At 42.5% G+C, this 15,000-nt stretch overlaps 1 protein-coding gene across 3 annotated transcripts in view; it reads left to right on the forward strand.

The window, feature by feature from the left end:
• The window catches only part of milt (trafficking kinesin-binding protein milt), a 493,384-nt gene that overhangs the window by 129,798 nt on the left and 348,586 nt on the right, over positions 1 to 15,000 (forward strand). For 2 of the 3 annotated variants that reach the window (XM_076177679.1, XM_076177680.1), the window contains exon 3: positions 9,110 to 10,112. In XM_076177679.1, coding sequence (XP_076033794.1) covers positions 9,110 to 10,112 — 1,003 coding nt within the window. Of the gene's footprint in view, positions 1 to 6,522; positions 6,741 to 9,109; positions 10,113 to 15,000 lie in introns of those variants that run through there. The other variant, XM_076177681.1, reaches the window with a different exon arrangement.

Below are 15,000 nucleotides of genomic sequence, written 5' to 3' on the forward strand. Positions count from 1 at the left end.
ACTACAGTGACACTGTCGTCTTTAGGTCTTAGTATATATATATATATATATATCTATATATATATATATATATATATATATATATATATATATATATATATGCTAATAAAAACACGGGTACGTGTGTTCACTTATGCAAAGTAGACCACTTGAAAAAAAGAGCCTAACGAAGCAGAGCGCTTTCGTATATTACATCAGTGCAAAAATAAATTTTTACACTGGGTGTAATATACGAAAGCTCAGTGCTTCGTTGGTTTCTTTTTTCCAAGTGGTCTACTTTGCATATACATATACTGTATATATATATATATATATATATATATATATATATATGTATATTTATGTGTGTGTGTGTGTGTGTGTGTGTGTGTGTGTGTGTGTGTGTGTGTGCGCGCGTGTGTGTTTCTCGTATCATTACATGGAGTTAGCGAAAATGGCCCTAAAATCTTTGTGCATAAGGACCACTTTTCCAAGTTTCGTGACTCGCAGAAGAAATGTTTCAGTAGTCACGGCGGTGTCACATGACGCGTGATTTCGCCGTGACGTGCGCGCGGTTGCCACTGAAACTGTCACCTGAGCCCTGTGTGCTGGGATAGTCAGGGAGGATTGGTAATCACCTTCTCTCTCTTTCTCTATTTTTCTCTCTATATATCTACCTAGGTCAGAATAGAATATATGTAGCCTTTTTCTTCCGAAGATATCGCCATTTTGGCGGGAATTTGAGTGACAGTAGCGTATTTGTTTACATGGCAAAGACGGGATTTGGGTCGTCTTATCGAAAGTTTCCTGTTGTTGTCCCAAAAAGAAAACAATAATAATAAAAAAAATCTTTTAGCGGTACTCCGAGTGTTTTATAAATTGAATAAAAATCGTCTGGCGGCAGCCAAAATAGAAACCTTCAGGTGTAATAGAGAATTGGAAAAGGGTTAAAATTAAGACACGCTCTGCATTTTTTTTTTTTTTTTCGGTGGGAAGGGGGAGAGGGGGAACCTGTTCGTGCATTGCGTGATGATTATCCGGCTTATTTGCGACAGGATGCAACTAGAGAACCTACCATCTTGCCTCGGGTTCTGCCCAAGAAGTCTCGTCCCGTGGTTGAGAGAACTTTCAGACTCTTTCTGCTGGCCAAGAGAGAGAGAGAGAGAGACGCTTCGGGTTTGCGGTTCTTGTTTTGCCTGGCCTGTCTTGCCACTTTTTTTTTTTTCCTTCTCTTTCTGCTCCTCATCTTTCTCTTCCTCCTCCTCCTCTTCTTCCTCTTCCTCTTCCTCTTCCTCCTCTTCCTCCGCCTCTTTCCTCTTCGTCCTGTTCTTATTTCGTCTCTTCGTCTTGTTCTTCACATGCGTCTCTCGTTTGGTCTTCAACGTCTTTTCCGTCTTCCTCCTCTTCCCCCTTTTCCTCCTCCTCCTCCTCTTCTTCCTCCTCTTCTTATTACGTCTCTTCGTCTTGTCCTTCACATGCGTCATCTCTCTTTTGGTCTTCAACTTCTGACTTGCCTTCCTCCTCTTCATTCGGTTTTTTCTTCTTGTTCTTCATATTCGTCTTCTTTATCCTGTTCTTCAACTTCGTACTCCTCCTCTTCCTCCTCCTCCTCCTCCTCCTCTTCGTCTTCGTGGGAAATCATATGCTTTACATAACGTGACGTATCACGTACGTGGGCTGTTGTCAGGTGACACGCATTGCTTGTTGTCAAGTGTCCCAATTCGCTGCCCGTATTGTCCTTATACACGGAGTGCCTTTCTTGGTGCCTTTGTTCGAGAGTGCCATCTTGGCCCTCTGTTAGCACTTTCCTCTATCTGAGAGTGCCATTATCGGCCTTCTGCTAGTACCATGACGCTGTGCATTTGTTGGCAAGCGCCGGCTTATGCCTTCGGCAGTGCCAGCTCAGCCCCCAGACACCATGATGCCAGAAGACAGGAAGATAGCGACGATAGCACCAATTGGAGGGGGTTTTCCACTCGTAAGGGTGATAGTGGCGGGCATTTATGGGTTCTAAGCCTTCTTGAACTTGGGTTCTGAAGCTGTTTGAAGGTGTTTATTGGGATGGAGGGATTCTGAAGCTCTTTAATAAGGATTTGGGTCTTGCTTTGTGCTTTCTTCCCAGGCACAAGAAGGGGATGTGATAAGGGGGAGATAAGAGGCGATAACATCGGATGGATTTCGTGTCGTTATAGCTATCCACGTAATCGGGGGAGGGGGGGAGAGGGGGATAGGGGGCGAGGGATGGGAATGGGGATATGGGGAGGGATGGGGAAATGTATTAGTCATGTCTAATTAAGATTTATGATAAGATGTATTTATGTAAACTAGATGCGCGCGGATTAGTCATGTGTTTGCGTTCTTAAGATGATGGGAACGTTCAAAGGTGTTCATATGTGTACGTGAGTAATCTAAATGGGCATGCGCGCGCGCGCACACACAGACACACACACACACACACACATACATACATACACACACACACACAAAGAGAGAAAGAGAGAGGCAGACACACACAAACACACACACACACACACACACACACACACACACACACACACAATTTCATATATAGTTTATATAATTTTATTTATTGTTTTTTATTATTAAAAAATCTTAGAAAATATAAAAAACTTCTCTTTTTCTGCATGAGGGGACGGAGAGAGGGGGGGGGTCGCCGATGAAGTGAAGCGGCCTTGCTATGGATGTGCTGTGTCTTGCTGCATTGCGTTTGACCCAGGGCAGTTGGCGAGATGCAGGGATGACCCGTCATCCACGAGGAGCTGAGATGGGAGAGGGTGGAAGAGGGGTGGTGGAGGAGATTGGAATGGGTGGGAGTAGGTACGTGTCTCTGATTTGGCTACCTCGCTAATGAGGGGGAAAAAGCTCATGATGTATAGATAGAATAGAAATAGTTGTACATAGAATCGTTCTGACCTGATTTAAATTCTCCGGTGTTAATCAGAATAGAATATATATATATATATTGAACATTTTTTTAGAAGCTCCGTCATGGGATACGAACCCTGACCCGTGCGTCGAAAATCACGAGGGCAAGACGTTAGCGACCATGCTAAGAAACATACATATATATATATATATATATATATATATATATATATAATGTTTGCCTTTATATCGTTTGAACGGATCTAGATGAACTAGAATACGTTCACTAAACTTCTAGAAAAACTAGAATGAAAAAAATTGTACTATTGGCTCTAGAAGACTTGGAAGTTTTAGAAAAAGTCGTCCTAGATCTCGGAAACTCTAGAAAGAAATCGTCGTCTTAATTATGAAAAAAACAGAAATTCTAGAAAAAAATATTTCTAATCTGCTAGAGAACGTCATCAATACATTCTAGAAAACTTGGTAATTCTAGTAAGTCCTTCAGTTAGGAGTTATAGAAAAATCGTGTTATAAGTTCTAGAAAAGCATACTAGAAAAATCTTCTAGAAAACTCGAAACTTAGGAAACTTCTACTATAGAATCTAGAAAAGTAGGAAATCCTAGAAAGCTCGTCTAGTATAGCATCACGGAAACCCAGCCCGATCTGGAGTGGAGGCAGTGGGAGACCTTGTGTCTTTGACTGTACACACATTGTTCGATCTAAAGAGAGAAAGAGTTGAATAATGGCGATGACCTTTCTCTCTTTTTACTCTCTCTCTCTTTCCTTATCTCTCTCTTTATCTCTCTTTTTCTCTTTCCCTATCTCTCCTCTTTACCCGATCTTTCTTTTGCTCTACTCTCTCTCTCTCTCTCTCTCTCTCTCTCTCTCTCTCTCTCTCTCTCTCTCTCTCTCTCTCCCACTCTCCCTCTCTGCCTCTATCCCACTCTCTCTCTCTCTCTCTCTCTCTCTCTCTCTCTCTCTACCTCTTTCTCTATCTCTCTCTCTCTATCTCTCTCTCTTTTTCTCTCTTTCTCTATTTTGCTCTCTCTCTCTCTCTCTCTCTCTCTCTCTCTCTCTCTCTCTCTCTCTCTCTTTTTTCCCTCCCTCTCTCTCGCCCCCCTCCCCTCTCTCTCTCTCTCTCTCTCTCTCTCTCTCTCTCTCTCTCTCTCTCTCTCTCTCTCTCTCTCTCTCTCTCTCTTGCTCTTTCTCTTTTTATATCTCTATCTTTCTCTCTTTATCTCTCGCTCTGTCTTTCTCTTGCTCTCTCTATCTCTCTCTCTCAAATTAATCAAAGGCACAGGTCATTACTTTGTCCATCAACCGCGACTGCAGCTGGGCTGACATTTTCCGTTCTTCGGGAGGCGTGTGTGTGTGGGGGGGGGAACGCGGGGGGAGGGGGAGAGGGGGGGAATCCTCCCCCGAGCGATTTTTAAAAGGTCAATGACCGAGATTTTTTTTTTTTTTTTTTTTTTTTTTTTTTTTTTTTTTTTTTTTTTTTTTTAAGTCTATTGTTGTGTTTTTCTTCGAAACGAGGGCGAGGTCTTGCTGTCGTCCATTCTTATTTCAGTCCATTATGTCTTATTTATATTTTGTCGCTATTTTTTATTTTCTTCATTTCTCTGTTCTTCATATTTATTTGTACGTTTATCATTTATTTGTACTATTATTAATTTATTTTTATTTTTAATTTTATCGAAGTATTTGTTTATTTGTGTTTTTTTTTAGAAGTATATGGAGTTCTTCGGGAAAGTACCTCATTGTATAGCTTATAGTCTTTCGTCACTCGCGAGGCGCGTTGGGCCCCGAACTCGCCTCGCAGGTCCATAATAACTACAGGCCTTATCAAACTGGGCTAATTTTCCTCTGATTGTCGGAGCAAATGTGGAGCCGACAGCTTTCGGGAAGGAAGTTGATATGCTGGAGGAAGATGATTTACCTCCAGTACATCCAATGACATTCTATGTATTTCTGTTGAGAAAACAAAATAGTCGGAAGTAGTGATTTGACGGTGGAAAAAGTGCTGGAGGTAGGCGGTAGGTACCGCCGACAAATCGGAGGTTGGAGGAAAAATAGCCCAGTGTGATAGCGCCTTACCACGTACCCAAGCTCACCTAGTGTCTTAGGCAAAGGTGACTTTGCAAGAGCTTCTTTGGGGTGTAAAACTCACCACCAGGAGTCGCCTAGCTGTGGCTGAGTGCGTCACCTTTGCCCTAGGTGGTCGGATATCACGGTCAACGAATGGAACAGACTTAGTAACCACGTAGTTAGTGAGCGCTGAAACTATCAATTGTTTTAAGAAACGGTTAGACAACTTTATGGATGGGGATGACAGGTGGTAATGGACATGGAACTGCCTAGTGTAGGCCTTATGGTCTCTTGCGGTCTCCTTCATTCTTATGTTCTTATGCAGGGAGGTGAGCTGGTTGGGGCTTTGAGCTGGGCTGAATAGAATCGTTTGGTTTTAGCCAGAATAAAGTGTAAAAGGAAAGGTCAGAAGGGGGGAAGTTGTCTACATACCCTCAATTCCCCCTACCCCCTAATCCCCCAACCCCCCCTACCCTCTAATCCCCCAACTCCTCCATAATCCTCCAACTCCTCTACCTAATTCCCCCAATTCTCCCATAATCCCCCAACTCCTCTACCTACTAATCCCCCAGCCCCCTATAATCCCCCTATTCCACCCCACCCCCCATAAATATATATCTGAAACAAAATGGCGCCCATTAGCCAGAAATATATATATATATATATATATATATATATATATATATATATATATATATATATATATATATATATATAAGACGTTATGAAGTCGAGGGGATTAATCGTATGGTCTTGGGGGCGTTCTTCCAGCTGAATAAAATCGCTTGGCGACAAGCAATACTCTAAGAAATTACTCAAAATGAAGACATATAGAAATTTTTGTAAAAAATTATTTATATATTTATATATATATATATATATATATATATATATATATATATATATATAAACACACACACACAGTCAGTCTGTATGACGTGTCGGCCATTTTGTTGGCGACTCCCAACATGTCAGCCGTGATGCGTCGAGTGGTGAGGCTTCGCCTTCGTCTTTTTTCGCTCAAGAAACGCCACAGCGGCGCCGCCGCTCCCCGTTTTTTATCCGTTCATTTATCTATTCATTTATCTATGTGTTTATTCTCATATTTTTGTTTTCGTTTGTTATTGTTATATCAGTATTATTATTATTGTTGTTATTATTTTATTATTATTATTATTGTTATTATTTTATTGTTATTATTATTATTGTTTTGTTGTTACCATTATTATTTTATTATTATTATTATTTCTATTTTCTAGCGGTTAGCAACCATCATCTCTCAATTCAGTGGAAAAATCAGCCAATTTTGGAAAGCCTAGTAATTATACGTTTTATGTGTATATATATATATATATATATATATATATATATATATATTATATATATATATATATATATATATATATAGTGCGTGTGTTATGTAAGAAATTTAATTGGGAAGAAAGCATTACAACTTTTTGGGTTTAAAATGAACTTACAGGCGAAAAAATACATATTTTTATGATACATAAGACATTTACCAGAAGTACGAGTGTCAAGATTTTGAGAATATTTTCCTCTTTATTTTCCAGAAAGTGTTTTTTTCATTTTATTAGAAATTTTTTATTTTTGTGAAGTGATTTAAGTGAAGGATTGATTAATCCAAACCCAGGAATTTTAGTCTGACGTGGAAAGTAACAAAGACGAAAATAGATCAAGAAAAAGTAAAAATTAATTTCTTGAAAAAGTAGTAGAAGGAGGAGATTTCGCCAAGATGTGCAAGATTTGTGTTCGTCGTAACAATTTGCAGGTAAAGTTTGATGGCCCTTCTCTCTATTGGAAATCTCTCCGATTTTCGGAAGATTCTAGTATTGAGAATGAAATGTTCTCTTGTCTGGAAAGTTGCTCATACCAGAAACATGTTCTGATGTGTATATGTGTGTGTGTGTGTCGGTGCTTGTGTTTGTGTGTGCGTGTGTATGTTTGTGTGTAATAGAGAGAGAAGAGAGAGATCCAAGACAATTGCGTGTGTGTGTGTGTGTGTGTGTATGTGTGTGTGTGTGTGTGTGTGATTCACCATGGTCTTGGATCACGTGTTGGACTCGTGATCGACAGTGTGTGTGTGTGCGTATCAGTTCAAATTTGATATTGAGGATGACGTAGTTATCTGTGTTAATTATTGTTTTCTTTTTTTATTTTAATAACCTTATGGTTTGCAGCGAGACTTAATTGGGTGTCTATTAATTTATTTAATTTATTTAGAATATTTCATTAATGTATGTATTTCCTTATATGATTAATTCTTACCATTTTATCTCTTTTTATGTCTTAATTTTTTCCCCATGAGCTCTCAAAATAAACTCAAGGAAATAAAGAATACCGGTTTTAGGTCTTGTCTTAAGGGTCAAAATAAGATTTCATATCGAGAGAAAACAGCCTTAATGGATATCCTTGAACTAGAATAGAAGCCCATGCTGATAGTCCTCATGCATCACTGTTGCACAGCTGGGGATAAAAGCTGGTGCACAGAAAGATTACAAAGGATTACAAAGGCGGAGCATGCCGACAGGAGACCTTTTGATCCATATCTAGGTCGGATGCAAAAAAAAAAAAAAAAAATGGGGACGTTGTTAATAGTAGTAACCCCAGGGTAACTGTGTCAAGATAAAGTTCCCCAGATATTAACTTGTCAATAGTAGTAACCCCAGAATCCCCATGTCAAGATAAAGTTCCCCAGATATTAACTTGTCAATAGTATTAACCCCACAGTAACTGTGTCAAGATAAAGTTCCCCAGATATTAACTTGTCAATAGTAGTAACCCCAGAGTAACTGTGTCAAGATGAAGTTCCCCAGATATTAACTTGTCAATAGTAGTAACCCCAGAGTAACTGTGTCAAGATAGAATACCCCAGACATTAACTTGTCAATAGTAGTAACCCCAGGGTAACTGTGTCAAGGTAAAGTTCCCCAGATATTAACTTGTCAATAATAGTAACCCCAGGGTAACTGTGTCAAGATAAAGTTCCCCAGTTATTAACTTGTCAATAGTAGTAACCCCAGGGTAACTGTGTCAAGATCAAGTTCCCCAGATATTAACTTGTCATGAGTATTAGCCCCAGAGTAACTGTGTCAAGATAAAGTTCCCCAGATACTAACTTGTCGAAAGTACTAACCCCAGAGTATCTACTGTATGTCAAAAGAAACTACCCCAGATATTAATTTGTCAAGGGTAATAACCCCAGAGTACCTTTGTCAAGAAAAAAGTACACCAGAGCTCCCATGTCAAGATAAAGTTCCCCAGATATTAACTTGTCAATAGTAGTAACCCCAGATTACCTTTGTCAAGATAGTTCCCCAGATATTAGCTTGTCAATAGTAGTAACCCCAGAATCCCCATTTCAAGATAAAGTTCCCCAGATATTAGCTTGTCAAGAGTAGTTACCCCAGAGTACCCATGTTAAGATAAATTACCCCAGATATTAAATTGTAGCAACTCCAGAAATGAGCTTGTTAATATAAATAGCCCCAACGGTGACAATCATTTCACCAAGGTTAGGTTAGGTGAAATTAAGCTTGTTAAGAACAACCATCCCAGATATTAGGTTGTAAAGATAACCCACAGGTACCATGTGGTTGCAGACTATTATAACTCTCTCTCTCTCTCTCTCTCTCTCTCTCTCTCTCTCTCTCTCTCTCTCTCTCTCTCTCTCTCTCTATGATATAAGAGGCTGCCATTGATAGGCTTAGTAACAAGAGGACACATCATTACTGATGCATGTATGAATATCATACTATAGTTTTCTAAATCTCTTTAACCAGATTATTAATGCATGTCTTAATAATTCTATAGGTTTCTAAATCTCTCTTGTCAGGTTGTTGATGCATATCTAAATGTCATAAATATCTAAATCATTAAATACATCATTTATTATCTAAATCGGTAAATCATAAGTGAATATCATAAACATCTAAATCTCTCTTCCTACCCACCCACAAGAAATCGCCGAGAAACTTGTTTTCCTGAACGCACACTTTCGTTGTTTGTGTAGGCCGAGCGCAGCTTAGGTCGAGACAGGTTTTAGGCTCGCGAGGTTGGGTGCTCGTGTTGGGTCGATGAGAGGAAGTTGGTCGCTTCGGGTGTTGTACACCACAACTAAGAGGTTCTTCTTGTCCGCAGGGTGACGTCAATTGGGGCCCCGGGGGACTGAGCACCACCGCCAAGCTCCAGTCTCACCACCTTTGGGTCGAACGGGACCTTCGACGTGCCAAGGACGCCCCCACTGCCGAGTGCAAGGAGGAGAACCCACAGGGAGCTTCTTCCGAGGGTCACCTAGTCAACGGGCAGGTCACTTCGTCAGGTCTCGAACTCCAAGAGTCGAACTCGGCCTCCTCGAAGACTTCTCTTCAGGACGTCCAGGCCGGGACTTGGGACCAAGGAAGGTCTTCGTCAAGTCTCGAACTCAAAGGGTCGAACTCGGCCTCCTCGAAGACTTCTCTTCAGGACGTCCAGGCCGGGACTTGGGACCAAGGAAGGTCTTCGTCAAGTCTCGAACTCCAAGAGTCGGACTCGGCCTCCTCGAAGACCTCTTCCCAGGACGTTCAGGCCGGCACTTCGGACGAAGGAACCCAGGTCGCGTTCTCTGAGAACGAGGAGGATGACGAGGCGATCCGGGAGGAACTAAGGGACAAGGTCTATGAGGAACCGATCATCGTCCATCATCGGAGAGGTTCTCTTACCACCAAAGTGACCACCAACGAGGAACCACCCAAGCGTCCCTTCTTCTATCTCCCTGACGAGGAGGAAGAAGAAGGAGGAGTGGAGGAAGGCTGGAGAGACTCGAGTGTGTTCAGCAGCCCAAGGAAGGGATTGGCTGACGTCAGCAAGGGCTTAGCCTCTTCCAATTTGAACCATCAAGGAAAACACTCAGAGATCCAAGACCGCATCCGACTCTGCCTCCAGAGAGCTCGCAGCCGAAGCTCGAGTCTCTCCGGCCTTCGAAGTGGGGGTAGTAGTTTCGAGGCTGGACTCTTTCGCCTCCGGGGCCTCTTAGACTCGAGTGCCGATCCCGAGGGACACCTCCACCGCGCCCTCGAGCACGTGTACGGCAACGGTGACCGTGCGGACGATGGTGCCCGAGCTTCCTTGATGCCGCAACGGAAGGACGCCACGACAATCACAGGTAAGTCCTCCCGTTTTCTTTGATTCCGTTTGTGTGTCCGTTCTCTTTGATGGAACTTGCGTGTCCGTTCTCTCTGATGACGTTTGCGTTTCCGTTTTCTTTGATGACGTTTGCGTGTCCGTTTTCTTCGTTTCCGTTTGCGTGCCCGTTCTCTTTGATGGCATTTGCGTGTCCGTTCTCTTTGATGACGTGTGTTGTGGTAGATGGCGGACGGGTCGCGTTCAAGGAAGGGGGGAGGGGGAATCAGGACCCTCCTCTTCCCCTAGACCAGGCAGACCCTATTTAGATTAGGGTTTTCTTCCTTAAGTGCTTAATAAAATCGGAAGGCGACGTCTCCATCAAATTGTACTCTCACTAAATATAGACTCGATCCATGTACATTGTAATGAAGACTAAGGTATTCTACGCAGAGCTGGGCGCGTTCTTCTGTGCGTTCCTAGGTGCGTTCCGCTTCAATTTGGCCGCGGTTAGCGCTCCTAAACTATTAAAGGAATATAGGTGACGGTATAGTATGTGGCCTACCGGACCTTTAACCGCGGCCAAACTGAAGTGAAACGCACCGAGGAACGCGCCCAGCTCTGATACTACATAAAAATTGCTAATCTATTCATATGTTACATACATACATACATACATATACCAAGGCTTTTTCCCCCTTCCAAGGGAGGTAGCCAAAAAGGGAAAGGCATAAAAACACTCCCACCCATTTCATCCCTAAATACACTCCACACCCCTCCCACCCTTCCTCTCATCTGAGCACCTCCTGGATGACGGGTCATCCCTGCACCCTGCCCACCGCCCTGGGTCAGAAGCAGTGTCGCAAGACACAGTACATCCACAGCAAGGCCGCTTCATTTAATCGGCGACCCCCCCCTCTCCGTCCCCCTTTGCATATAAGGCGAGGACGGAAGAAATCCCTTCGGGCTGCGTCAAAATTTACTAACACATACTACCCCACCCCCACCCCCCCCCGCCCATTCCTCCTCATGCAGTCACAACATCATCCATATACAACCATTCTCCACTCACCTCTGTCTTCCGTCCTCTCCTTCCTTCCTCAACAGACATTCCCCTCTTCCCCAAAGCCCCCTTCACCCCATCCATCCACCTCATCCTAGGACGTCCCCTCATGTTCACCTCCCTCCACATCTGCCTTCCATACCTCTTTTACTAGTCTTTCTTCACTCATTCTTTCCATGTGTCCAAACCATTCTAATATTCTTTCATCAACCCTATCTCCCAAATCCTTTTTCACCCCTGTTGTCCTCCTCACCTCCTCATTTCTCACTCTATCTAGCCTAGTAAACCCCCAACCTAACCATACTTCTCAGACACCTCATCTCAAACACATTCAAACTCCTTCTCTCTTCTTCTCTTATGTTCCACGTTTCTGCCCCATACAGTGCTGTTGGCACAATCACTCCTTCATACAGTCTCCTCTTCGCATCCATTCCCAAATGTCTATTTCTCATTACACTCTTTAAACCACCAAGGCATTTACTCGCTTCTCTCAATCTACATTCTACCTCCACCTTCACTCCACCTTTTCCTGCTACACTTGCACCCAAGTATCTAAAACTATCCACTTCCTCCAGTCGCTCTCCCTTAATGTTCACTTCCAGTCTACTGCCACTTTCACCCCTTGTACATCTCATCACCTTACTTTTACCCACATTTATCTTTAGCTTTCTTCTATCACATACTCTCCCAAACTCTGCCACCAGCTTCCTCAATCCCTCCTCTGACCCTGCCACAAGCGCAGTGTCGTCCGCAAACAACAGCTGGCTCACCTCCCACTTTTCTCCATTTCCTTTAACCATCTCCAATCCCTGACTCACTACCCTAGCATTCACCTCTCGCACCACCCCATCCATGTATAAATGGAACAGCCAGTGCGACATAACGCATCCTTGACGAAGTCCCACCTTTACTTCAAACCACTCACTCTCTCCATTTCTAATCCTAACACATGCTCTACTACTCACATAAAAACTCTTGACAGCTCCCAAAAGCTTTCCTCCTATCCCATAAATCTGCATAACCTCCCACAGTGCCTTTCTGTCTACCCTATCATAAGCCTTTTCCAGATCCATAAAAGCCCAAAAAACATCCTTCCCCTTCCTCTAATTTCTAGAGATCTTATGATATTTGCACCAGAACTTCCTCAAAACCGAATAAAATCGTTTGACAACCATAAAAAAAAATCAAAGGCGCTTAATTCATCCTGATAAAGAATTAATCAAGATGATTTACTAGTTTAATTGATCGATAGTTTAACTCTCTCGGCTTTTTGGTAACTACCTTAGTTATGTGTAGAATTGGTTTAGACACAAATCTTGAAAGTAATAGGAATCGTTCTTGTCTCGCATTCGCTAAGTTCTGGGTTCGAATCCCGCACTCCTCTCCGGTTTCCAGCAATGACTGTAGTTACCTGCCTCCTAACAGTCCAGAAAACGCGTAATAGGAATAAGGTGACGGCTTCGGCCGTAGATACTCAGCGTCTCATCGCGTAGGATCCTTACCGTCTTCGTCTCCCATTGTATGGGGGGGAAGGTCATGTGGGCTGTTCTGTTTAGTATGCTTCCCCCTCCCCTCTCTCTCTCTCTCTCTCTCTCATTTCTCTCTTATCTCTGTTTCTCTTATATCTCTATCTCTTTCATCTCTCTCACTCACTCTTATATCTCTATCTCTTTCCTTTCTCTCTCTCTCTCTCTTTCTCTCTCTCTCTTTCTCTCATTTCTCTCTTATCTCTCTTATCTCTCTATCCCTTTCTCTTATCTCTGTCTCTCTATTATCTCTCTCTCTCTCTCTCTCTCTCTCTCTCTCTCTCTCTCTCTCTCTCTCTCTCTCTCTCTCTCTCTTATATCTCTATCTCTTTCCTCTCTCTCTCTCTCTCTCTCTCTCTCTGTCTTTACCTCTACCTCTATGATTCTCTCTCTCATCTTTTCTCTCTCTTTAGATATCTTTCTCTGTTAATATCTCCCTAAATCTCTGTCACGCATCCACTCGTGCGCGGACACACACACACGCTCACACACACACACACACACACACACACACACACACACACACACACACACACACACACACACACACACACACACGAAGTAAGTCATGCTTACGTTTTGAACACACACACATGTGGAGACGATGCAGCGGAGCTTTAAGGGACTACGTGATCATTATCGAGCTTTTATCACGTTTAGCAAATATATTGAAAACTATATATATTCGTACCAATGACCTGCCCACCATGAAATACATGCGGTATTATACCTCGTATTTTTATTTATTTAATTCTAATAGACAGTGATATATTCATATATGTTAGGTCAATGTTTAGAATGTTTCTATATAAAATGTGTGTTGAAGAAAAAAATAAAGTAAAACATAAAAAGGGCCTTTAGGTCTCTGTTAAAGTCACCCCTTAAGGAATCGGTTTTCTTTGGTGACTTATTGCTAACGACGTCTGTTAATGCCCGGCTCCATTCATTGTGTAAAGCACAGAATTGCGTTATGCATAACAAATCTCCCTTGGCCAAGCCTCCTCCTCTTCCTCCTCCTCTTCCTCCCCCTCTTCCTCCTCCTCTTCCTCCCCCTCTTCCTCCTCCTCCCCTCCTACTCCTCCCCTTCTTCCTCCCCCTCTTCCTCCACCTCTGCATATACATTTCAGTAAAGTGCACAGCTCAGTCACCGTAATGCTGACTCAATTTTCAAAACATTTCGTCCACGTCCATAAGCAGTTCCTGCTATTGAACGAACCTCTCTGGGAATCAAGGACATCTTTTATTAGCGCAGCTGTGTAAAGACAGACGATCACCTGTTGAATTACCTGGCCAAGTTAATATAATTTATTTATTTATTTATTTATTTTTCTATTGATTTCGGTCATGTTATTTATTTGTTTATATATTAAATAGGGATCCATGAGTAGGTAAGAACCGAAGGGGGGGGGCAAGGGGAGGCAGTTGACCCCCCCCCAAATAGAAATCCAGGATGTGTTTGAAAATTTGCCGGTCGTCACGTACAGTTTCGTTAAATACTTACGTAATATAATATCAATGTATGTTTGATTGCAAAGTACATGATGATTATATGGTTTAACGTCACAAACTCCCCCCCCCCCCATCGGAAGGCTAGGACGGTGCCCCTCACAGAGGATTTTGTAGCGTGGAATGTAATGAACCATAATACCCTTGGTCCAACTTCGCCGGTGGCAGGGTTCGAACCGCCATCCCCTCGACCTTCGCTGCTAGTAACGACGCCCTAACCCGCCAAGCTATATTTAACTTTAACATCTTCAGAACCGTGACGTGCACCACAGTCTTTATCCTGGCTAAGAACAAATAATTTCATGCCTCCCCCCCCCAGAACGCGGACTTCAGCCTGAAAGTGATCCCCAACGCCCGGGACCCCCTTTCAGGCTGAAGCTTGGTCCCTCAGATGAATGAAATTGCTTGGATTTGATCGGGAAGGGAACTGTGTTGTTTGTTACCGAATTGAAGGAGAATCTTCCATACGATGATGACAACGTTAGCGTTTTGATTATATTTATTTTGTAGTTGGAGCTCAGTAACCCTCGAATTCTGTGAACTGGCTTGTGATCGCGTTTTCTGTGTTTATTATTACTCAGAATGAAAGAAAACGAGTAATACAGCAGTGACTGTATCTTATAACGCGAGTTTTGTGACGCATTATCGAATCATCGTACATCAGGCATCCGATGTTGCGCGCGAGAATGTGATTCGTGTTGAAGAGGATAAAGGGTTATCACACTGGACTATTTTTCCTCCGACATCCTACCTCCAACTTCCATTTGAATAATTACAAAACGACTTTGCTTACAAAAATCTAGACTTTTTCAAGAATATTTGAGAACTATGTCTAA

The sequence above is a fragment of the Oratosquilla oratoria genome, chromosome 40, assembly GCF_046742065.1.
Source record: "Oratosquilla oratoria isolate Oo_2021 chromosome 40, ASM4674206v1, whole genome shotgun sequence".
NCBI classification, from domain to species: Eukaryota; Metazoa; Arthropoda; class Malacostraca; order Stomatopoda; family Squillidae; genus Oratosquilla; species Oratosquilla oratoria.